Source organism: Diceros bicornis, chromosome 27 (genome assembly GCF_020826845.1).
Source record: "Diceros bicornis minor isolate mBicDic1 chromosome 27, mDicBic1.mat.cur, whole genome shotgun sequence".
NCBI lineage: Eukaryota > Metazoa > Chordata > Mammalia > Perissodactyla > Rhinocerotidae > Diceros > Diceros bicornis.
The window spans coordinates 33,990,648-34,016,482 of record NC_080766.1 but is presented as its reverse complement, the minus strand read 5'-3'; the positions used below and the strand labels follow the sequence as shown (position 1 = coordinate 34,016,482).

At 43.8% G+C, this 25,835-nt stretch overlaps 2 protein-coding genes across 2 annotated transcripts in view; both read left to right on the top strand.

Moving 5' to 3' along the window:
- Positions 1–1,981: 1,981 nt before the first annotated feature.
- DNAJC28 (DnaJ heat shock protein family (Hsp40) member C28) lies at positions 1,982–6,432 on the top strand. The gene is made up of 2 exons (XM_058523036.1): positions 1,982–2,276; positions 3,212–6,432. Exon 2 carries the CDS (start codon positions 3,243–3,245, stop codon positions 4,398–4,400), a length of 1,158 nt encoding a protein of 385 aa, XP_058379019.1. The 5' UTR covers positions 1,982–2,276; positions 3,212–3,242; the 3' UTR covers positions 4,401–6,432.
- A 12,650-nt stretch (positions 6,433–19,082) lies between these two features.
- TMEM50B (transmembrane protein 50B) overlaps positions 19,083–25,835 on the top strand; it is a 41,814-nt gene continuing 35,061 nt past the window's right edge. The window contains exon 1 of the mRNA XM_058523035.1: positions 19,083–19,175. The gene's annotated coding sequence lies outside the window, so the exon portion shown is untranslated. The remainder of the gene's footprint in view (positions 19,176–25,835) is intronic.

Sequence of the window (25,835 nt, the reverse complement as noted above, 5' to 3'; positions counted from 1 at the left end):
GACAAGAAGGCTTTGGTTTATCATTCATTTGACCTACTGACTTAAAAGTCTATGTCTTGCTCTGAAGGGCATCATTAGGACACGTGGTGAAACTAGAATACAAAACTACACATTAAATAATATTGTATCTACATTATATCTGCTGAATTTGATAACAGTGCTATGCTGATGTAAGAGAATGTGCTTGTTTTGTGGAAGTAAACACTCTGAAGTACTTTGGGGTAAAGGGACGTGATGTATGCAATTACTTATAAATGATTCAGAAAAAAAGTATATATACAGAGAAAGAGAATGGTAAAGCAAACGTGGCAACCAGTACCAGAAACTGCCTATCTCCACACTTCTTATACAAGAGAAAAATAACCCCCAAATCAGTTAACTACTTTACACTTACTTTGCAGCTGAAAGTGTCCTTTATGGATAACTCAGCCGGCTCCAATTCACCTTCTACATGTACAGAATCACACTATAAAACTTACCACTCTGAAAAGAGAAATGGACTTACAGTTTTAGTAACTTACAAAGTCACTTAACCAAGTCACTTGACTACTTGGGGCTAAAGTACAATTACTTTTAAGATGCAAACATCAGGGCCGGCCTCGTGGCTTAGTGGTTAAGTGCAGGCCCTCCACTACTGGCGGCCCGGGGTCAGATCCCGGGCGCACACCGACGCACCGCTTGTCCGGCCATGCTGAGGCCGCATCCCACATACAGCAACTAGAAGGATGTGCAGCTATGACATACAACTATCTACTGGGGCTTTGGGGGAAAAAAACAAGGAGGAGGATTGGCAATAGATGTTAGCTCAGAGCCGGTCTTCCTCAGCAAAAAGAGGAGGATTAGCATGGATGTTAGCTCAGGGCTGATCTTCCTCACAAAAAATAAATAAATAAGATGCAAACACTAATAGTGTTTGTAGAAACACTATTTTCTTTCACACAGGAGTTAGTCATTGTTTGCTTATAAGGAAATCCCCTGAATCAGAATTTAAACCTTTTTCTGTACACCTACATAGAAAGTAACAAATTATTATATTGTCTATAACTCAGAAGCTTAGAAAGGCTAGTACCTCTTTCTGGCTCCCTTAGGGAGACACAGTCATAATAAAAAATATTGCGTAATGTGCCAGGCACGATGCCAAGTGGTTTACATACATTATGTAATTCTCACAAAAACTCAGTTTGCTGCAGTTATTTCATCATACGCAAAATGGGAGAAACAACAGCACTTATCTCATAGGGCTATTGTAATAATTAAAAGACACTATTCATGAAACATTTAGCACAGTGTCTGGCAAAAAGTGCTAAATACACGTTTACCATTTATTGGCACCCTCATTTTACAGATAGACAGAGAGAAAAGCAAGTGGAAGAGGATTTTCAACCCAGGGCTGATTCCCCAGGTTTCTGCCTTTTTCCTTTTTTAAATTACCTCCCTGCACAGCAGGGGGAAATAGTAAATCTCCAAGACAGTGGCTGAACTTAAAGCTAGAAGACCTCTATTTTGATTTTGTCCTCGACTGTCCTCACTCCCTACCAACCCCTGGCTAAGCGAGCTGCTAAGTACTTGCTGAATTAATGAAAGACTAGGTTTCTAGCCTGAGTTAGCTAGATCTTTCTGGGTTAGGTAGAACTTGCACGTCTCCGCGCTGGTGTCCCCGTCTGCGGACCCAGAAAAGGCTGTTTAGGTCCTGTTCGGGGAAACGGATTCGTCTTCCCCTCCCCAAAACAAGTAACCAAGGGCCGTCGCCCTCCGAAGCACTAAGACTTCAGGGTCCCAACCTACACTCGCCACAATCCTCAACAAGCCCTACACGTCACCGTTTCAGCCATAGCAGCACCTTCACCCAACCACCCACCCCCGCGCGCTCCCGCGTCCCTCCCAGAAGGCGCAGGCGCAGGCGCAGGCGCGCCACCCTTCCCGGAGAACTACACCTCCCACAATCCCAATCGACCGAACCACCTTCCGCTTCCGGTGAGGGCGGGGCGGAGCCATCTGACATGTCATGCCTGTGTCCTCTTGGGTAGAGTTCGACTTAAGAGAGATTTTTGGGTTCCCTGGTAAGGTAGGACAGCTGTCTCGATTAGGTATGACTCTGCCCTCCGCCCCCCCTGAAGTCCCCTCAGTGTAAAACGGCAGATGGTCTACTCCAGCGGACACGCTCGCTGTCTGCCGCTGCGGAGTCACCTGGAGAGTGAAGGGCGGCCCGCGCACGCACGCGCAGAGGAGCAGCATGGGGGCGGGAGCCGCTGAGCCGCTTCCCCGCGCCTGTGAAGGTGAGTAGGGGGCGGGAAGGGGCGTGTCTTGGGTCGGGACTGACCAGCTTCCAGCCAGCCCTCCTCGCAGCATGCTCTCGTGTTGGGTTAACCACCACCGTCCCGACGAACGCTAGAAGCCATTGATCCCAAGTGTCCAGAAAACTGGGGTCCCCAGGAGCTCAGTTTTAGTATTTGTACATCAAAATCCCACTTCCAATTAAACCACTTCCAACATTTCATTGCCATTATCTATGTACAAATCTTTCTTCTCTATTAGACCATGCGTTTTTAAAATAACAGCTAACCTTTTGGGAGGGCTTACCGTTCATCCTGGTTTTCCCCGCATGTAGTGAATAGCTCCTTCCTAATGAACTATAGAGCTTAAAGTCTTTTGGACACTTGATTCTATTCAGTGTCAGACTGAGTACGTACTTTGTCACGTTCTCTGATGGTTTCATGTGTGTAAGTCTTCTTATGAGAAGACTCCTTGAGACTATGAAGACCATGATACACTAACTAAAGAAATAGTGGTGTTGGTGAAGTTAATACTCTGCTGGGCATACAGACAGTTAAGCAAGTGTCTTATTGTGCCCTAACTCAAACCATTTTGCTTACACCTTGCTATTTGACTTGGTTATATTGCTTAATCTTCTGGGCCTACATTTTCTCATAAAACGAGAAGATTGAATTAGATGATCTCTAAGAACTTGCCAGCTCTAAAATTCTGTGGTTAGTGAGGAGTAGAATCCAGATTATATCACAATATGTTAATGCCTAACATCATTAACTTCCATTTCTCTGCTAACGTGAGTGAAATAAGCTATAAGAATTTTGGCAGCAGCATTAAAAAGAATTGCCCCTTACTGTACTTGTAATTTCTTCCTTATTGCTGAAAATATCAAATTAGCTGATAATATGACTTTCTTCACCCTATATTTGTTGTCATTTTATAGATCATTGCTAGGAAGAACTCTGGGTACAATTATGAACACAATGTATGTGATGATGGCTCAAATCTTAAGATCTCATCTGATAAATGCTTCAGTGATTCCTAATAGAATGAAAATGCTTCCGTATCTTGGTGTCATTAGTAATAGAATGATGTCAACTCATAAATCCAAAAAGAAGATCAGAGAATATTATAGGCTGCTGAATCTGGATGAAGGATGCTCTGCAGAGGATGTCAGGGAATCTTTTCGTAAACTTGCCAAGCAATACCATCCTGATGGTGGCTCTAGTACCGCTGATTCCGCAACATTTATAAGGATTGAAGAAGCTTATAGGAAAGTGCTTTCCCACGTGATAGAACAAACAAATGCCACACAGAATAAAGTTGAAGAAGCAGAAGAAGAAGAAAAATTCAAATATAAAACACCCCAACACCGGCATTATTTAAGTTTTGAAGGTATTGGTTTTGGAAGTCCCAGTCAACGAGAGAAGCAATATAGGCAATTTAGAGCAGACCGTGCAACTGAGCAAGTGATGGAATACCAAAAGCAGAAACTACAAAGCCAGTATTTTGCTAATAGTGTAACTGTTAAAGATGTAAGGCAGAGTAAAGAACGAAAGATAACTCAAGCAATAGAGCGATTAGTGGAGGATCTCATTCAAGAATCAATGGCAAAAGGAGACTTTGACAATCTCAGTGGGAAAGGAAGACCTCTAAAAAAATTTTCTGGCTGTTCATATATTGATCCCATGACTCACAACCTGAACAGAATATTGATAGACAATGGATACCAACCAGAATGGATCCTAATGCAAAAGGAAATAAAGGATACTATTGATCAACTCAGAGAGGCAATTTTAGTGTCTAGGAAAAAACTTGGGAATCCAATGACCCTGACTGAACAGAAACAGTGGAACCAAGTTTGTGAGCAGTTTCAAGAAAACATCAGAAAACTAAACAAGCGCATTAATGATTTTAATTTAATTGTTCCCCTCCTGACCAGGCAAAAAGTCCATTTTGATGCACAGAAAGAAATTGCCAGAGCCCAGGAAATATATGAGACCCTTATAAAAACAAAAGAAGTCACAGATAAAAACCCAAATAACATTGATCAGGGAGAAGGGGAGAAAACACCTGGAGTCAAGACAGGTTTTTTAAACTGGATGAATGTATGGAAATTTATTAAAATATGACCATTTCAGTGTTCGCGGTACTGCCCTAAATCATTTTCAGTGGCACTGACATCACGCATAGAGGCTGATTTATTGCTGTAACACAAGAGATTGAGAACTGTGTGCCTCTGTACTTTTCAGAAAATATAATCACATCTCTATTGATGTGAAAGTGAGAAAGCTGTTAAGAAACTGAGTCAGAGAAATGTTCAACCAGCTTTGCTCTGAGGATATAGCAAGAAAAGAAGAGAACTTCTAAGAAAACCATTTAATCCATTTTAGAGTTTAAATGTCAGTCATCAGGTGAAATGAATTAGGACAGGGCCTCAGTCTGGGAATCATAAAGGATATTGCACAGTCTTAGAGCAGTTTTAAGCTCTAATAACTTTAAAACAGTTGCTGTTTGCCATCTTCAAACACAGGTACTTAAACAACAACAAAAACTAAAAATGTATTATCAAGAGTCACACAACTAAAGAAGTATGAAACGTAGGCAAGTAAACGTCCAAATGATGTATGTTTTTGCAAGTTTCCTGCGTTTGTATACCTGAAGTTGTTAAAGCTCAAAACTGTTCTAGGACCTTTGGGACACTCTCTACATGGGTGGAAATGTTAAGATCAGGAAATTAGCCTAATGGAGCTACTGCACTCTTCTTTTTTTTATAAAGGCCTTCTCTGTGGGTACTGAATTAAAGAAACACCAAACATCTGGGTTGTACTTTTCCTCCCTGACTTCATGATCTTTTGGCTGTAGAAATTGATCAGCCAAGCTAGTTGATTTAGCTGTTCTAGAAACAGACCCCAGCGTCCACTTTTAGAGTCTGAGTGTATTTTCTGACCTTTCAGAGGTGAAAAAAAAAAATCCTTGGGCTCAGTGGAAACTTAAGACTTCACTTGTGGCTTCATCTCTAATCAGAGATTGAAATGTTAGGTTTACACGAATCTACCTGAAGTCTCTATATCGTGGATCAGACTCCCCAGAGGCTTTTTCAGAGATATGAAAATCTCAATTTACTGTCTTAGGGATCCAACTTCCTGTCTTAGGAACCCTTTAGAAAACAAAGACAAGATGTCTGAGTTTTATGCCCGTTTGCCCCTTCGGCAAATGACAAGAAATTGACGTTCATGAAATTGTTGTGTCCCATCCACTTTCAGAAAGTCTGATTTTTAGGTTTGTGTAATTGCTTTAGCCACAGAATTGGGCAACTAGCAGGGTACAGAGGGTAGTCCAAAGGAGCAGGTCTGTTTCCTTATTTAATCAAGAGCACTGTGTTATGGATGTGGTTCAGAAGCGTGGTGTTTGCCACTCCAGTTTTGGAAGTTATTTTGTAAAGTGTTCAATAGTTAAAACAATAAATAAAACTACATCTTCAAAAGGAAATTTCAAGCCTTTCTGCTTAGATGATGGGGCATCAGTTGGTATAATACATGATTTGATTATTTTATTGAATGAGTTATCATTTGGCTTCTACAATGATCGTTTTACTCTAAACAAAATTGTGAACAGTATGAAATAGAGCTTTATAATAAGAGCTATAGTTCCAAAACATTTTAGAAGGTGTGATTCTGGGAGTCTTGTTAAAAATGGGAATTAGAGGGGCCGGCCTGGTGGTGTAGTGGTTAAGTTCGCATGCTCTGCTTCGGTGCCCCGGGGTTCGCAGGTTCGGATCCCGGACATGGACCTACACACTGCTTGTCGAGCCATGCTGTGGCAGATGTCCCACGTATATAAAGTAGAGGAAGATGGGCAAGGAAGTTAGCCCAGGGCCAGTCCTCCTCAGCAAAAAGAGGAGGATTGGCAATAGATGTTAGCTTAGGGCTGATCTTCCTCACCGAAAATAAATAAATGAAAAAAAATGGGAATTAGATATACGATACCTAACTGGATTGTAGCAATAAATGAAGGAAACCATTTTCAATATTGGATAATGGGAAGGTAAAGTTACCAGAAAATGCTAATAAATTCTTAATTTTAGCACAGCCCACTTATGTTTGTAAATGTTGTCTATACTAATAAAGTCAATTAATAAAGTTAATTTTAGTGATTATTCAATGGTCCATTGTTGTATAAACAACTAATAGTAATAATAATAACCATATTTTTGGCTGATCACCTAAATAAATGTTTTTTTACCTTTTTGACTGATGATATCAAAAGTGACTGTGACATAGTTTATTCTTGTTAAGGTGGCAATTTCACTTACATAAAAATAGATTCACTTATTTAATGGGCTGGCCCAGTGGCATAGTGGTTAAGTTTGTGCACTCTGCTTTGGTGGCCCAGGGTTCACGCACTCTTAGCCCAGGGTATGTGGGTTCAGATCCTGGGCGTGGACATACACACCGCTCATTAAGCCATGCTGTGGTGGCGTCCCACAAACAAAGTAGAGGAAGACTGGCACAGATGTTAGCTCAGGGCCAATCTTCCTCACCAAAAAAAAAAAAAAAAAACCAGATTCACTTATTTAAATAGTCCAGAAATAAACCAGAAAAAAGATTTTGACCAGTTAATTGGAGTTTCTTGAATTGGAATTTGACATTAATTTCTCTTATGATGCAGCATTGACCTTTTTCTGTTCATTTTTCACCTTCTAACTTGGTCAGCTTTTCAGGTGTGGTGGTAATCTATTGTGATTTCTGAACTCACTATTGTATCAGGCACATATCAAACTCTACCTCATTCCAAGCCTTTTCATGGCTCCTTTCTCCAAACTGCAGGACCAGGACCCTGGCCCAACACCCTGAGGATAGAGCCTCAAATCCCTGGCTTTGGTCTCCCAGCCATGTGATTTGGTTTTTTGCCCTTGTTCTATATGCCTGAGGCTTAAACTATAGTTTTAAGTTCCTTGATAGCATGACTGCATGACTATTCATTTTCTTCATCATGCCCCCAGGACACGATGGGGGCACCCCTCCCAGAGATGAGTCCCCTGAAACTTTGTCTCTGTGGCTGGGGCTTATTACTTCCTGACATACTTCCGTGCTACCAACTGTCTGGGTCCCCATCACTGGGCCTCAGCCACCTTTTGGAACATTCCCAATACCTCTCAGGGACAACTCATGCTGATTTGCCTGTTCCTAGAAGTATTGCCTTTCCTTTTTGACAATGTTCTGTTCATTCAACATACATTTATGGAAGTCCTGAAAGGGAATCCACCATTACACTGTCTGGATTCTCAAAAATCAGTAATTGAGGGGGGTAAATGGACCCCTTGCCCAAAATGTAACGCTCACGTACTCATTTTGCTTGGAGTTACTGTGACCACCACCCTGGCTCCAGGCAGGGGACACTGGGTTCCCTCCTCCTCTGCCCTAAGGGCAGATCCACAAATGTTGTCATAATACCTCTTGTCCAGCTGAGACCAGACAGGAACATCTAAATACAACTTTCCTCAAGGCTCATGGATAACAGAAGGGAAGGGACGACAATCCCTCAGATGGGATAACCTAGCCTGCAGCCCTCTCCAGTTTGCCTCTGAGCCCAGTCCCCAGCCTGCTGTGGAGTGGCTGTGCCCACCATTCTCCCACTTCTCAGAGAGCCTTCAAGTGCCCTCCCTAAGCGTGCCTCCACTCCCCCAAACCTGGACCTAAGATAGTAGGGTCTAAGGGATTTCCTTTCCTGCCAAGACCAATTTCAAAGGTCTGGCTTCCTTTTCGAGGACCCACATCTTCCCTAGATGATTGATGTATGCCACTGTCACCCAGGCTGCCTAAGTGACAGACCCTACCTGAAGGTCTCAAAGGACCGATACAGCCAAATACACCCCAATGAGCTTAACATTGTTATGAGAGACACCTACACACAGTTTGGGGCGGGGTCCTTCCTGGTGCACGTTGAGGACCTTGTAATGAGGAGCGTATGGTCCAGTGGCGACTGGGCTTCGGCATTTGTAGCTGGGCCTCTATGCTCTCTGTGGTTTCACCTCTGTGGATGAACCTGATTCCTTGGCCTCGTCCTCTCGACTTTTCCATTTAGCCACAGTTTGCACCATGATTTGCTCAGTTGAGCCCCAAGATTTTCAGTGATCTTTGCTTAAATGATGTAGGGGACAGCTGTTATACTTTTGGCTGTCTGTCATCTTCCAAATGGCCCATATTGATGGTGGCATGTGTCATGCATCTGGGGAAGATATGGTGCCTAGCACAGGAAGTCGGACCTTTGAAGGTGGTCTTAGCAGGAGGGAAAATCCTTAATTTTCTTAAATATGCTCAGAAATGGGCATGTGACCAGGCTCTGCCAACAAGACTTGTCCTTGGGGCACACAGATTCAGAATGAGGCATGGCAGGAAATGCTTGGCTCAATGTAGCAGTTCCACTAGCTGGTGCAGTGGCTGCCAGGTGGAGCCATTGCCAGGTGGTGGCACAGAAGTGGTGTCAATGTCAGTGGCAGTGGCAGTCAAGTCCCTGGTTTGTAGTGCATGGTGGGGGCCACAGCAGCTGTGGTGTTTTTCTCGCCAGGCCAGTTCTTTAGTGTGGTTTTCGACATTGTTTCTGGAAACAACCTTGAGCCTCTTTCTCCAGCCCTCCCAAAATTCCAGAGTCCTTTAATAAATCCCTTTTCTGCTTAATCCAGCTAGAGTGGGGACCGCCATTTGCAACGAAGAACTGTGCCTGATACAGATGAGATCATGGGAATCTCATGGCTTTGGGATAAACTGGAGGTACACACTGGACTGTAGTGCATGGGGCACATGGACTCTGGTTAAACTCTCAGCTCTGCAACTTTGTAGGTGTCTGATCTTGGGCAAATTACCAAACCTCACTGACCTACAGATTTCTCAGGTGTAAATAGGAATGATTGGTTATGGTGAGGATTCAATGAGATATTATATGTAAAGAATCCAGCACGGTTACTGACACATGATGAGCACTCCATTCTAAGTATTAAATTGTGTATGCTGTTGTGCTAATATAATAAGAAATAGAAGTTCTTCTTCTTCTTCTTCTTCTTCTTTTTTTTTTGGTGAGGAAGATTGGCCCTGAGCTAACATCTGTGGCAATCTTCCTCTCTTTCCTATGTGGGATGCTGCCACAGCATGGCTGGATGAGCCGCGGGTAGGTCCACCCCCGGGATCCTAACCTGCGAACCCTGTGCCGCCTAAGCAAAGTGCTCCAACTTAACCACTACGCTGCCAGCCTGGCCCCGAAGTTCTTATTTTTAAAATTTGTTGGAAAAAAATGTTCCAAAGTTCTTCCGTTGGGGGAGTATTGATTTCAAAGCTAGTCAGTTTCCTGAATTTCCTGAAACTGCTCTCTGTCACGCCTTCAGCTAGCAGGGGGCTTTAAATGAAAACCGGTCAAGAAGGGCCACGTATTGTATGATTCCACTTACAGTGAAAAGTTCAGAATAGGCAAATCTATAGAGATAGAAAATAGATTAGTGGTTGCCTAGGGCTGTAGAGTTTGGGAGGAAATGAGGAATGACCGCTAACGGTTAACAGGTTTTCTTTGGGGGGTGATAAAAATGTTCTAAAATTGATTGTGGTAATGGTTGCACAACTCTGTGCACATACTGAGAACCATCGGATCATGCACTTTAAATGAGTGAATTTTATTGTATGTGAAAGGCTGTTTCTTAAAAAAGAAAAAAGTACGGGCTGGCCGGGTGGCGTAGCGGTTAAGTGCGTGCGCTCGGCTTTGGCGGTCCGGGGGTTCGGATCCCCGGTGCGCACCAATGCACCTCTTGTCAAGCCATGCTGTGGTGGCGTCCCATATAATATAGAGGAGGATGGGCACGGATATTAGCCCAGGGCCAGTCTTCCTCAGCAAAAAGAGGAGGATTGGCATCGGATGTTAGCTCAGGGCCAATCATCCTCACAAAAAAAGAAAGAAAAAAGTAAAAGAAAATATGAAGTGGTTCTGAATTTGGCAGGTCGCTTGCTGCTTTTCTATAGGCAAGAAATGTCTTCAGAAGCATGAGACATAAGAGAGCAGATTTAAATTGTGTTAAGCATAAAAACAACTGCCACTGTTTTAAGAACGTAAGTTTAGATGCTTTTACATCTACAGCAAAAGTTGATTATTACTTCCAAATTTCTGCCGAAAAACCCCACAAAGCATTGTTGGTATTCCCAGGTATTTGCTACTGTGTCTTTCTTACAGCAAATAGCTACTCTCTTACCAAACTGAGTGCCGGCCGTACATAAACAAGAATCCACAAAGTGGGAATAAAGCTAGGTAAAAACAAATGCCCATCTTGTAGAAATGACCAAGAGAAAATGGTCTTTAATTACATATACGATACTTTTTGTTTTGGTGAGGAAGATTAGCCCTGAGCTAACATCTGTTGCCAATCCTCCTCTTTTTGCTGAGGAAGATTGGCCCTGGGCGAACATCCGTACCTATCTTCCTCTGCTTTATATGTGGGACGCCACCACAGGATGGCTTGATAAGTGGTGCGTATGTCTATGCCTGGGATCTGAACCTGTGAACCCTGGGCCGCCGAAGCAGAGCCCTCGAATTTAAGAATTTAACCACTATGCCACTAGGCCGGCCCCCATATACAAAACTCTTAATTCTAAAACTCAGCAGGTGATCAAGCAGTAGTTAAGATGGCAAGTCTTGCTATTTCCCATTACCCATCATGTTGCCCACAGCCTGTGGGGAAGAAGCCTAGTGTCCATCTGCCCTCTCTGCTCTTTCTTCTCTCCAACACCCACGAAAAAGTGTCCTGAGGGGCCAGCCTTGTGGTGTAGTGGTTAAGTTCACACGCTCTGCTTTGGCGGCCCAGGGTTCGCAGGTTCAGATCCCGGGTGGGGATCTACACACCGCTTGTCAAGCCATGCTGTGGCAGCATCCCACATACGAAATAGAGGAAGATTGGCACAGATGTTAGCTCAGCAACAATCTTCCTCAAGCAAAAAGAGGGAGATTGGCAATAGGTGTTAGCTCAGGGCCAATCTTCCTCACCAAAAAAAAAAAAAAGTGTCCTGAGAAGTCATGACTCTGTGGCCTTCTGGAAATGAGTGTCAAGGAGATGGCAGAGGGAGGAAGTAAGCCTCTGGGTCCCACTCTTCTGGACTTGAGTATCTTTAGATGATGTCTGTTCTAAATTTATCCCTTACGGTGCCTGCCTGCCCACAGCCCCACAGGGGCCAGGGACAGCAAATATATCAACTGGCTGATGAAGTGTTACACAGTACAACAAAGTAAGCTTCTTTATTTTGGACAAAAAAATTTTTATTTTGAAAATTAGCATGTAAATTGTAAAAAATTCAATCAATGCAAAAGGAAAGGCAATGAACAAATGAGTTCCCCTTTACCCTAGACCCCCCCAGATCCAGACCTCCTGAGCCTACTTCCCAGATCTAATCACCGTCAACAATTTCTTGCATGTTCCTATTAGTTTTCTATTGCTGCTGTAACAGATGACTACAAACTTAGTGGCTTAAACAACACATATTTATAACGTTACAGTTCTGGAGGCCAGAAGTCTGAGGTGGATCTTACTGAGCTAAAATCAAGGTGCTGGGGGGGGGCTTCTTTCCTTCTGGAGGCTCAGGGGGGAATCTGATCCCTTGCCTTTTCAGCTTGTAGAGGCTCCCTGTATTCCTTGGCTTGTGGCCCCTTCCTCTGTCATCAAAGCCAGTCACAGCAGGTCGAGTCTTTCTCATGTCACATCACTCTGACTCTCCTGCCACCCTCTTCCACTTTTAAGGACACTTGTAATTACATAGGGCCCACCCAGCTAATCCAGCATAATCTCTCTATTTTTAAGGTCAGTTGATTAGCAACCTTAATTCCATATGCAACCTTAATTTCCCTTTGCTATGTAACACAACATATTCACAGATTCTAGGGTTTAGGACATATTTGGGGGCCATTATCCTGCTACCACAATATCCTTCCAAAAATTTATATATATAATTTATATACACACACTGTCTCTCCATCTCTCTCAAGAACACACAAATGTGAACGCACTATACATAATCTTCTTATCTTTTTCTTCACCTGCCTGTTAATATATCTGCAAGATATTTCCAAATCAACACATACAGCTCTCATTATTTGTTAAGCCTGCACGAGATTGTTGTATGCTATCATGGAAATTAGAACTAATTGATAGTGAGCAAACGAAATAAATAGCAGTGCAAGGTTACACCAAGAGAGACCACGAGGCACAGAGAGGGCAAACGCAAGCTGAAGTTATCATGAATCAGGAATGAGATATGGCATAATAATGAGGCATAGGTATGAGGTACAGAGAAGGTGACAGTAGCTCTCACTTGTTGAACACCTTCTTTGCATTAATTTAATCTTCACAACAACCCTATGACATAAGTACTATTGATATCAAACCTGAAGTGAGTTTGCTCACCCATCACGCAGCAAGCCAATCTCTGACACCCAGTGTAGTGGAAGAAAGTAGGAATTTTATTGCAAAGCGCTGAGCAAGGAGAACAGGCAGCTCACGCTGTAATCCTGGACTCTCCGAAAAGTTACAAGCAAGGGTTTTTTAAGGAGAGATCAAAGGAGAGAAGCCTTGGTGGTCGTGACCACAGGCAGGAGCGATTGTGCAAGGGTCCGAGCAGATGTTCTGGTATCGAGTCAGTTGTTATCTTTATCCGTTCCTTATCAGTAACTTGGGACCAGGTGTCCTGGGTTCTGTAAAACCAGCTTTCTGTGTCGTCTCAGACCCTGTGAGCAATTATATGATGGGAGCTGTGGTTTTGCAGGTTGGTGCCTTTCTACCAGCCTGCGTTTGGCCTTGCAAGGCTGCTTGCAGGGAGGAGAATGGTGAGATAGGGGAAACTGCAGGTGAGTGTCCTTGGTTGTCTGTCTCTGTGATGAATGGTGGATTTCGGAGCCAGGAAGCCAAGGAGTTGGGGTCTCCGAGGCCTCATCTTCTTGGTATTCTCTGGATATCAGTTTCCCTGTAAAAAACTTCAAAGGACCTGTAACTAGCCAAAATGTTAGCATGAGGCCACCTGGGGTCTAATGATCTGTAACTTCCATTTGCTTTGTGAAATTCAGGGATACAAAGGTTAAAAAAAAATGATATTTACATGTGAATGTGACATAGAGAAGCAGGGAAAGGAGATGAGTGCTTTGGGTTTTAACCCCATATGTGCTGGGTTTAATGTAGGGGAATTGATATCAGGTCCGGCATCACGATTATTAGCTCTTTTTGAGAAATGAAAAAACTAAGGCACAGAGAGGTTAAGTAACTCGCCTTGGGTCACACAGCTAGAAAGTGGCAGAGTTGGGATTTGAACCCAGGCTGTCCGTGGTTGGTCTGATTCCAGATCCCTGTTCTTACCCACATATCACACTATGGTGTTGGAAGAGAGGAGACTGGAGCAGATCACACTAGTGACAGCCTCTGGAATGAAGATCCAAGAACTGCATACACTGAGGTTCCTGCAGCTGCCTCAGGTTCAGTGTGTTTTATCGTTGGACTATCATTCACGTCCTTTATTTCCCTCGAGGTCCCTGCCTCCCTGACTGCCCCTGATACCAATGAGTGAGCGGCAATGTGATGTAGTGGAAAGGGAATGGGCTTTGCAGCTAGGGAGATCTGAATTCAGATCTAGGTTTTGCCACTCGCTAGCTATGTGGCCTTCCTGAGCTTCTGTTTTCTCTTCTGTTAAATGAGTATAATCAGACCCAACCTGCAGGATTGTTCTAATCCTTGGAGAAGATGAACATTGAAATGCTGGATGCAGGGTGGGGTCCCCAGTGGAGAATCAGTGGTTTTCAGCAGACACATTACTGCCCCCCAGAGGACATTTTGGAAATTTGTGGAGGAATCTTCAGTTGACAAACATGATTGGAGGGGCACTACTGGCAGAGCTTCTATTTAGCCCATTTGGACCAGTATGTTGTGCTGGTTGGCATCCATTCTGATTGGTTGGTAAGTCCATGCAATCCTTGTTGTTAAGTATTTCTAACATCACCCCGACCACAGGCATTTCGGAGGTGGGGCCAGGGATTCTGGGTGTTTCTCAGTGTGCAGGGCGGTCGACCAAAAAGAGGAATTGTTCCATGTCCTACCCAATATTCAAATGTCCCACCAGACATTGATGTGGGTGAAAAATCTGCTTATAATCATCGAAGCCTAGAACACAATCATAGTACATATAAACACATGATTTTTGCATGATTTTAAATACACTATTTTTTTTTTTCACAAATGCAACTACTGTGAAAATTGTACTTCATTTTCTTGGGAATTTTACCAAGAGTTGTACCCCATTTCAGAAAAACATTACTGATGGCACAGGGCGTATGGCATTTGAATGACCAGTACTACACGCCTTTCTCAGTTTGCATTTGTAGTGTTGAATGCAAATGTGTACCAGAGGAGACTGGAGATCCCTTTTAATTTAGAACCAAATATTACTAAATTAGTGGATGTTGTAGCCGGAGTCCAAGGTGACCCCCAAAGATCCCCACTTTCTGTTATGCACATTTTTATATAGTGCCCTCTCACATTGTATCAGGGTTGGTCTGTGTGACCAATAGAATATAGTAGAAGTGATGGCAGGTCACTTCTGAGGCTGGAAGCTTCCTGCTCTCTCACTTTCTCTCAGATCACTCACTCTGGGTAAAGCCAGTTGCCATGTCTTGGGGCAGCCCCGTGGAGGGGCACATATGTCCAGGGACTGAGGCCTCCAGCCAACAGCCTTGTGAGAGCCTCGGTCAAGCCTCAGATGTCTGCAGCCCCGGCTACAGTTTAAGCTCATGAGGAATCCTTGAGCCAGAACAACTCAGCTAAGCTGCTCCCAGATTCCTGACCCTTAGAAACTGTGCAAGATAATAAATAAATGGTTGATGTTTTAAGTTGCTAAGTTTGAGGATAATTTGCTACATAGCAATAGATAACTAATACAGTGGACATACATGAAACTCAGTAATCTCATTAATTTCACCAATAAGCATTGTTTTAAAAACATTTCATATGTGCTTCCCTTCTAGTATAATTAAAGTCAATCTATATTATAAACATTACATGTTGAAATGATTCCTTTATTTTGGGGTCACCTATTGTGTTTCTGTTTTATCTCATACTGTCCCCAGAGGCCTTCCACCTAACTTCTGTCTCGCTTCCTGTACTACCACATGCACTGCTGTATCTTTATCTCACTCGTCTTCTCTTCCCTGTTACCAGGTGAAGAATTTGTCTCCACGTCAGTCTTTTAAACACTGGTCTGATATATCCTTGACAGGGTACTTGTGATATTTCATCACCACCTTTTCCCGCATCATAATATAGATGATTATTTTAACACAACACTTATAAAAAAGCCTGCCTCATTTTGTGAGAGCATCACACTTCTCGTTTTCTCCAAATGTATCTCTATTTCAAGCCAGCCCTGGTGGTCCAGCGGTTAAGATTTAGCACTCTCACTGCTGTGGCGGCTGCGTGTTGCTGTGATGCTGAAAGCTATGCCACCGGCATTTCAAATACCAGCAGGGTCACCCGTGTGGACAGGTTTCAGCGGAGCTTCCAGACTAAGACAGACAAGGAAGAAGGACCTGGCCATTTGCTTCTGAAACATTAGCCATGAAAACCCTATGAATAGCAGCAGAGCATTGTCTGACATAGCGCCGGAAGGTGAGAGGATGGGACAAAAAGACCGGGCAGGATTCTGCTCTGCTGTACAAAGGGGGCTACGAGTCGGAATCGATGGCACTAACAACAACAATCTCTATTTCATCTGAGGTTATGTTCCCCTTTTTCAATTCTAAAACTAGATTTTTTTTACTATTCTAAAAAGCCAGTTTAAGACTGTTTTTCCTGTTACTTGCAACTGAAAGAAACCAACTGATAAATGTATCCAATGTCATTGAGTCTAGACTGCGGAAAGAAATGTTTCCTCTTCTGCCTGAATCAAATGATGCAAGCTTTGGTATCCTGTTTCCCAGCTACAGACCAGTCTTTCCCCCAAACGGTTGATACTGAATATCCATCCTTTCAAGAGAGGGTCACTTCAGATCCACAGGAGTGTGATTTTATGCTCAAGACACTTTTATCCTAATTCAACAGTTCCAACTGACTTACTCATGTGAAATCTTTTTGTTACACAACCCCACAAGCTTATGGAGGAAGAGAGACAGTTTTTGGAAGTACATGTTTACACAACACACTTTAGTCTTTCAGCTAGTTCCTGCGGTGCACATTTGGTGTATACTCTCAAAAGATGGGAAGTGAATGTCATTCCATTAGAGTAAGTTCAGGAAGCAGTCCTGAGAAAGGACAAACCAGAACCTGTATGACCCAGTGTGAAGGACAGCCCGGATTGTTCCCTTCTCTTAGCAGACTTGAACCGACTGGACTGGATCCTACCTGTCCAGTGTAGGTGAAGTAGGTCTTTTAGAAACTATCCTGGCCCAAACCTGAAAATGGTCCTGAAGTCACAAAGACTTCAGAGTCTAGGAGAGCCCCTCTGAGGTCCTTAGGGAGAAATTTAAAAAAATGTGCTTAGGTTCACATGATGGAATACCAGTTGAATGAGGGCATGTGTGGAGTTTTTTTTAAAGCTGATTTGCAATTTTACTAAAGACTCAGATCAGTACATTTGAAATGTTGACATTGAAATGTTGACATTAGCAACTTAATCCTAGTATCTTTCAAATGCCCATGTTTTTGAAAGCGTAGCTATATACATATTTGATTCTCTTTGTGAAGTAGAGATCTATAGAATGAGAGAGAAGCAAGCTGCATTAGTGTAACTCCCCACTCACTTCTGGAAAAGCAATGCAAAGCATGTGCATCCTAATGGCAGGTCAACAGTAACATCTTCCTTCATACATGGAGGTAAGCATTTTTTCACAGATATTCTTCTGTGAAAAAGCTTTAAAAAATCTTAGGGAATCTTAAAACACTTAATACTTTAAAAAGTGATGAGATTTAAGACTATGGTAGAGGGGCAGGCCCCATGGCTTAGCGGTTAAGTGCGCGTGCTCCGCTATGGGTTCAGATCCTGGGCACGCACTGACGCGCCGCTTGTCCGGCCATGTTGAGGCGGCGTCCCACAAACAGCAACTAGAAGGATGTGCAACTATGACATACAACTATTTACTGGGGCTTTGGGGAGAAAAAGGGAAAAATAAAATAAAAGGGTTAAAATAGTGAATTAAAAAAAAAAAAAAGACTATGGTAGAAACTCCTACTTGTCCCCCAGTATCCATTCTTCCCTCCTTCCTCAGTATTGAAATCCCATTTTCCAGCCTTCCTTGCAGTTTAGTGTAGCTAAGTGACTAAGTTTTTGCCAGCAGAAATGGTATATGCAACTTTTGGAAAAGATTCTTAAAGAGAGGGGGTGTTCCCTTCTTTGTCTTCTCTTCTGCTGGTTGGAATGCAGGCATAATGGCTGGAGCTACAGCAGCTCTCTTAGATCATGAGATGATATTGGTAATGGAACCTGATATCTTCCAAAAGCCCATATACTTGAGAGCATAAATAAATATACGTGTCTCTCTTGGCTGGAACAAGGAAGCTGGATCTGTCTCCATGAAGTGCCAGAGCAATTCTAGACTAACTTTGGACTTCTTAATCATAAGAGGGAAATAGTAATTTGTGCTTAAGCCACTTATAGCCAAACTTAGTCCTAATACAATAACCAAAACAGAAGCAAGATTTAAAAATTTATTTTAAAAAAGTCAACCTTTATAGGTCAGCAATTTAACTAGTTTTAAGGTTGCACATATTTGACAAATAATTTATTCAGCAAATATTTATGCAGCACCTACATCCTAGCACATGTATCAGGATGACGGATACTGTAACTATAAATGTATTATTTGCCAACTGACAAGATATAAAAGATAGAAAAATAGAATCCAAGAAAATGAGAACTGAGGGAGAGTGGAGAAATAACAAAAAGTAAGGATTGTTCCTCTTACATGTATAAGACCTATAGGAGTAACAGGAGTGTAAGAGGATGGCATTTTGTGATAACTGAAGACAGAAAACCTTTCATTTCATTATACTCCAGGTAAAAACTTTTTTAGATTCCCATTGATAATACCTGGACTTACACCGTGTCTTTTCCCTAAACAGCTAAATGGCGCTTTATATTCTGTAGGAAATTTAGACGGGGCTTTCCAAAGCTGTTGAAGTTAGCTGAAAATTCAAGAGGCAGTGTCTTTAAAGGAGACAGTCGGAAGAGACCCGAGTATAAGAAAGCCAAAAATCTGGGTAGGTGGCCGGGAAAAGCATCAGGACAGAATTAGAAGACCAGTTGTATAGTGTTGGTAACCTCGGCTGACAGTACTCGGTGGTAGCCCTGGACGAGTATCTTCATTTCTAGGCCTCCATTTCTGAGTGGCGGGGATTAGAAAGGGGCATGTCTGCAGACCTGGCAGCTCGCGGCCAACGCCGCTGACCCTACAAGCAAAGAGAATCCGTGCCCTCTGAGTCTCGGGCTCCCCCCGCACGTGATCTCACGGAGGCTGCACTTGTAGTCCGCGAGCAGAAACGCAGCAGTGGGAGCCGGGCCGCGGTGGCCGCCCAGAAGACGACATGACGGGCCAGCTCTAAGCAGCCGCGAACCCTAAAGCGTGGAGTCCGGCGTGCGGTTCCCGGCGGCCTGCAGAGCGGCGCGCATCGCCCCGCCCCCTGGCGTCTCGCCCCGCCCCTCGAGCCCCGCCCCGCCCCCGGCCGGCCACTTGCTGCGCGCCGATTGGTCGCTGCGGTGCGCACGGCGCCGCGCCCCGCCCCGCCGGCGCCCTCGCCTCACGCCCGCCGTCCGCGCCCGGCTCCCGGGTGAGGTGGAGCCGAGAACGCCGGTCTGTCCGCGGCGCCGCCGCATCACCGTCTGCGCGCGCGCCTGGGGTCCGGGAAGCCGGTGAGTGCAGTCGGCGAGTTTGGGGGCGCGCGCGCGTGGGGAGGCGCCCCCGGCCGGCCCGGCCAGTCGGCGCGGAGTGGGCCCTCGGAGCGGCCTGCGGGGCGGGGGCCTCCGCCGCCCCTCCGGACCCGCCCGCGCCCCTCGGGCCGACCGTGGCCGTGACGCGCGGTGACCCGCCCTCGGCGGGCCGGGCCGGTGCCTCGCCGTCGATGGCTTCGCGGGGAGGTCTGGAAGGGTGTCCATCTCGGGTCCGCCCGCTTCCCGGGGTCACGGGCGGGGCTGGGGGCAGGGGGGGCCGGGTACTCCACGCCCCTGCCGGGCGCTCGGAACCATCGCTGGGGGCTTGTCGGTGTCGTGTGACTTTTCCGACTCCGTCCTTACGAGTCAGGGACGGAGGTGAAGAGGAAGTGGGAGAGGAGGGGGTTAGAGAATTAATCATCAAGTGTGGAGGGTCCTGTTAGTCAGAGGCAGCAGAGTTGCCGCTGTAGCGATAGTAGTTGTGCTGGGGAGACCACTTGGGTTTTTAACCAATAAACTGGCTTCCGAGCTAATCACTGGAAGGTGCTTAATCTGAAAGGTGAATATATGACCTTTTTAGAGCCAAAGCAGTGATGAGATCGATTGTGCGCGCTCCCTCCCCGCTGCTAGCGCCGTGTGTGTGTGTGTGTGTGTGTGTGTGTGTGTGTGTGTGTGTGTGTTGGGGGGTAGGCAAGCCTTATGCCACTCAAAGACATGCATTTCTCTTCTCGGAGTTCCCACCTCCTCTCTCAAACTCTTCACCTACCTGTACTGTAAATCCTTTGTCTTAACACTTCCCGAGCCTCTTACTCCCAGGCTTGTCACACTTTTTTTCCATCATCTTCAGCCACTTTCTATTTGTCTTCTATTCTTTCAAACCTGCATAGGTTTCGGAGATAGAACAGACATTAAACATGTTTACCTGTAATAGTGTTGCAGGACTCTTCCTTCTTAAAATGAAAAGAGTTACCTTGAATATTGATGTCTCAGGAAAAGCAGATTTAAAGAGAGCAGGGGGAGGAGGTAGTTTTCCTCTTCCCGAGACAAGCCCTCCCCACCCTCCATCCTTCTCCGCCGACCAGGATTAGGCAACCTTAACTGGCTAGTCTATTCTGAATTCACTTCTGGAGTCCAAGGTAAAGAAGTTATTATTTACTTATTTGCTCCTTTTAAATGATTAGGTTGTAATTTTTTTTAATATTACGGAGGAATATCAAGTAAAAATTCAGACAGCACAGAAGTATATCAAGTCAAAAGTTAGAATTCTTTGTTTCTTCACTTTCATCTTTTACATCCTCAGTTCCGCCCCCTAGGAGGAGATTGTTCGGTGATACTGTTGGGCAACTGACTTAATGTAAGGACATATTTCCATATCATTACTTGTGGACAGACCTCATTTTTAAAATGCTGTGTAGTATGCCAGTGTTTGGATGTATTCTATTATATTTTGTTGGCCCGTTACTGATGGACATTTTGGTTGTTTCTGAGTTTTAGCCATTAAAAGCCTTGCTGCATGAAAATCCTTTTGGCATTGGAGGATAAGTTTCAGGTAGATAATTTTAACAGATCATTACTGTACTTCAGTGTAATTTTAATGCTCTTTTCACCAGAAATCTTTTTATAACTTAAAGGATTTTATAATTTAAAGGCAGTAGCTAATTCTATTTGATTTAAATGTATTTCTTAGAATTGCTGTGTTTTTTTATAGAGACAGGATCAAGAAAATTTTGAGGACCAGGATAACTAATGGTGAATTTATTAACCTTGTTACCACTTAGTGGTGTTGACTTTAAGGTTATATTGCCTCATTTGATTGGCTTGGCAGGAATGAATAGAGAGGACCGTCAGGCAGAGAAAATGTGAACAGACATATTGTGTGTGATACCATCCTGTGGTAATCCCCTTGGATAGCCAACAGTAACAGAAATTCTAGTTCTCTTCTTAAATGTTTTTTTATTGTGAAATGTATCTCAGGTACAAAAAAAGTGTGTAGAATATATATATGTATATATATACACATGACTTAAAGAATTCTATTGCAGTGATTATCATTGTATCTGCTGCCAGATTAAGAAACAAAACATTTACATCTTTCTTCCAGAGGTAGCCTCTACCCTGATTTTTTGGTTAATCTTTCTCTTGCTTTTTAAAATAAGCTTTAAATGTAAATATGCACATATAAGTATATGTTTACACATATATACATAAATGTACATACACACATCTTAAACAATATATGTGTTTTTGAATGAATAGTGTTGAAAACAAAATTCTCATACAAATAAATAGTGAGCGTGTTTCAGTTTTATTTAATTGTTACTGAGAGTGCCACAAGGAGCTTTTTTTTTTTTTTTTTTTTTTGGTGAGGAGATCAGCCCGGTGCTAACATCCGCCAATCCTCCTCTTTTTTTGCTGAGGAAGACGGCCCTGGGCTAACATCTGTGCCCATCTTCCTCCACTTTATATGGGACGCCGCCACAGCATGGCTTGCCAAGCAGTGCGTCGGTGCGCGCCCGGGATCCGAACCAGCGAACCCCGGGCCGCCGCAGCGGAGCGCGCGCACTTAACCACTTGCGCCACCGGGCTGGCCCCCAGGAACTGGTTTTAAGAGGATTTAAGGAATAGGTATGTATGTAGTCTATAGGGAAAGGAATGTCTCAGTAAAATTGCTGAGTTAGATGTAATTGGTTAATGTTTCACAGGGCAACAAAATCATAATACCTTTGAGATTAATCTTTTCTACCAGGCTATAAAATCATAACACCTTATTAATTTCTGCAGTTAAACTCAAACCTTATAGGACTATAAACCATGTCTTTATTAACAGTGTATTTTTCATTAAATAAACTGTGATAACAAAGTTATTTTCCCCAGAGCGCAGCTGAGGTCCAAACAGGCTTATTAGAAAATGCTAGAGCTTTCAAAACTTGAGATTAAAATTTTGTTATATAATTGTAAGCACAAACTTGACTGTATAAGGAAAGGGCAGTGTTGTCACTATTAGATGAAGGCTTTTGGGAAAAGATGAGCAGAACAGAGTGGCTTCAGCTTTCCTGGCTGTTTGCAGGGGCTCTTTCTGAGGAATTCAGTGGGCAGCGTTATGAGTGAGTCCTAGGAAAGGGGGTGCACCACAGTCAGGGCACCTGGAGGGCTCCAGTGTGGACCAAGTACTGGAAGGACAGCAGAAATGTGGTCCGAGAGAGTGTGCTGCTCTATATTTCTGCTTTTTAGCTCGCCATGGCCTGCCTGCGCTTATCAGGGCCAGTCAAAGCAGAACCCTTCTGTGAGGGAAGTGAATGCCTCTGCTGATGCCGGGTGCAGGGCCTGGAAGGAGAGCAGGAACTGCATCAGCACGCGATCAGGATCAAGCGAAGCCCAGCGGAGTACAGATAGGAATCTGGGCCGGGTTCACAGGGCATTCAGGCCTCAGGTTAAAAAGCTGGATTAGCAGCTGGGACATGTCTGTCTTCAGTTACACTGCTTCAGTCTGGCCTGGTGTCTGTGGCACAGCTGGATTCTCTTTAGTTCTCCTGTGGTGGGTCTTTCCTGGATTCTCTTTTATTGATTTATTCTTTCTTGTGGCCCTCAAACTCCAGTAGCTTCTTGACAAGAAGTGTTGTGTTTTTTGGAGACTTTGCCTGTCTGAATATGTTTTGACTCTATCCTCATACTTGATTCATATTTTGCTGGTAATAGATTTTTAGTTGGAAATAATTTTCCTTCAGAATTTTGAAGTATTGCTCCATTGTTGTCTTGTTTCCAGTGTTGCCTTTGAGAATTCCAAGCTATTGTGATTCCCGATCCTTTGTATGTGACCTGTTTTTTTTTTTCTCTCTGCAAATTTATAGTATCTACACTTTGGCCCCAGTGTTTTGAAATTTAAAATGATGTGTCTTAGTGTGGGTCTGTTTTCCCACACTAGATTTCCCACACTAGATTCCCACACTAGATTTCCATTAGATTGAGTATTTCATGGGCTGGCTAAATCTGGAAATACAACTTCTATTCTGGGGTAATTTTCTTGAAATATTTTGTTATTTTCTCCCTTCTCTTTTCCCTGTAGTCTCTCTTCTGAAGCACCTGTTATTTAGATGTGAACCTTTTAAAGGTCTTCTAATTTTCTTACCTGTTTTCTTCTGTTTTCCATCTATCTACTTCCTGCTAGATTTTCTTAACTTCTCTTTCCCAACGCTTCCATTTGGATTTTTAAAAAAAATTTCCACAATCACGTTAATTTCCAAAGGCTATTTTTTAGTGTCTGAATGTTTCTTTTTTTTTTATAATTTTATTTGTTTATTTATTTTTCCCCCCAAAGCCCCAGTAGATAGTTGTATGTCATAGCTGCACATCCTTCTAGTTGCTGTATGTGTGACGCGGCCTCAGCATGGCCGGAGAAGCGGTGCGTCCGTGCACGCCTGGGATCCGAACCCGGGCCACCAGCAGCGGAGCGCGCGCACTTAACCGCTAAGCCACGGGGCCGGCCCTGAATGTTTCTTATGGTAGCATCCTGTTCTTACTTAGTAGATGCAATATGTTCTTTTATCTCTGAGGTGATAATGATTTTAAGTTTTCTTTCTCTGTGTGTGTTTCCAGCTTCCTATGTAGAAGGAGAGGATCTGGCTGCTAGTTTCCTGAGCCAGAACAGAGGAGCAACGGTCCCTTATGTCCAGCTTTCAGTGTGATACCTACATCTTCCATTGTGCCTGATATCCCCCAGTCCAGAACACAAGAAATAGGGAAAGAACCTCAGACTTCTGCTGGGGTTTGGAAGCAGCAGTTGCCAGCACCCTGAAGAGAAAAGGGACGGGGTCTGGGGCTCTGACGTTTCTCACTGCTTCCCGCAAGTCTTTACTGGGTTGGTTCTCAGCTTTCCTCCCTGGTGGCTTGGGAATCAGCTTTCTTGGCTGTGCTAAGTCAGTCACCGTTGTCCGTCTGCTTTCTAGCTTTCAAAATGTTGTTGCTCTTGTCCCCTCTTCTGTTTTCCCTATCATTAGGGGCTTATGACTTTTTAAAAACTCCTTTTATTGTAGTTTTAGTGAAGTTTCAGGAGGGAGCAAAATGAAATGCTTATGTCTAGTCTGCCATCTCCACCCGGAAGTAGTAATAGTTTTTCTCAACCAAAGAGTAATAGCAGTACTGCCAGGAACAGGGTGCCCTCTCCAAAGCAGTCATGTGTATGTGAACCATCTTGTTGGTAGGTGGTGGTTGACAGTATTGAGTGATCACATGTGCTGGACACCGCTGTTCTTATTAATTCTCACTTTCTGAGGGACGTGCTGTCGTCCCTCGGTTTACGTAGCAGAAGACCATAGCCTAGGGAGGTTTAAAGCTCCAGCAGTGCCTGGCGCGTAGCAGTTATTCCCTGAGGAGTAGAATGGCTAAATGAGCCTGGCCAAGTAGGCACAGCTGGGAAGAGCTGAGTGTAGGCGTGGGCCCTGGCCAGTGCTAACTCCAAAGCCTACCTTTCAGCTGCCTCTGTGGTGGCTGATGCTGGAAGCTGATAGTTGGTACTTCAAGGTGTCCACTTCCTTTGAGCCCTTTAGAAATAGTCTTACTGTATGCCTTTGCTTTCCCAGTACTGCTTACTAGGAGGGTTCCGTTTCACGTGTGGGTGGAAAACTGTGACCCTGGAGCCTGTTTCTCTGAACTGGTGAGTAGGGCATTTACTGAGCAATCCCAGAGGATGCAGAGATGCCTAAGCAGGGGAGCCTGGGAAAGGACGGCCTCAGAGAGTGAGAGGAATTTTGCCATGGCTGGATCAGCTCTTGGATTTGTAGTAGTCATCTGCACTGAGGTGGCAGTTCATGTAGTTTGCCTTTCTATTTTTTCAACTTTTTATTACAGAAAATTTTAAACGTAAAGAAAAGTTGAACAGTAGGTTCGACATTTTAACATTTTGCCATATTTGGTTTATCATTTTTTTCTTTGCTTAACCATTTGATAGTATGTTGCTTCACCCCTAAATATGTGAGCATGCATCTCCTAACAAAAAGGTCGTTCTCTTTACATAACCACAATTCTGTCGTTACCACATCCAAGAAAATAATTCCCTAATATCCCCTAATGTCTGACCTGTATTCATATTTCTCCACTTGGCCCAGACTGCCTTAAAAAATTTTTTCTTTGGAACCAAGATCAATAAATGTTTACACATTTCAGTTGGTTTGTTAATTGTATGTTTTGACATAGATGAAATTAATGATGAAATCCTGTGAAGTTTCTAGCTCATACTGCTCTTGGGTACCGCCTTGCTACTGGAGAGATGGTGATGCTCAGAAATCTTAGCAATGGAAGGGACTTGAGGTCATTTGGTGCAGTGATTCCCAACCTTTGCTGAGCATTAGCTTTACCTGGGGAGTTTTAAAAAATAGATAACCTGGGCTTACTCTTGACTTTCTGATCTTTGGAGGAGAGGGTCCCAATTACCTTTTTTTTTCCCTTAAATTCTCCAAGTTGCATGAAGTTAGCCTGGCACGGATCCATGAACCTGTGTTTGGGAACCACTGATTTAGTCCATCCCTCTTATAAGCTAGTGTCAGACAGCTAGAGAATGTCAGAGCCAGTACTGAAGCAGGGTTTCCCATGTTCATTATTTTTCCAGACATTATTTGAATACCATTTGCCAAGCATACACACAAAATA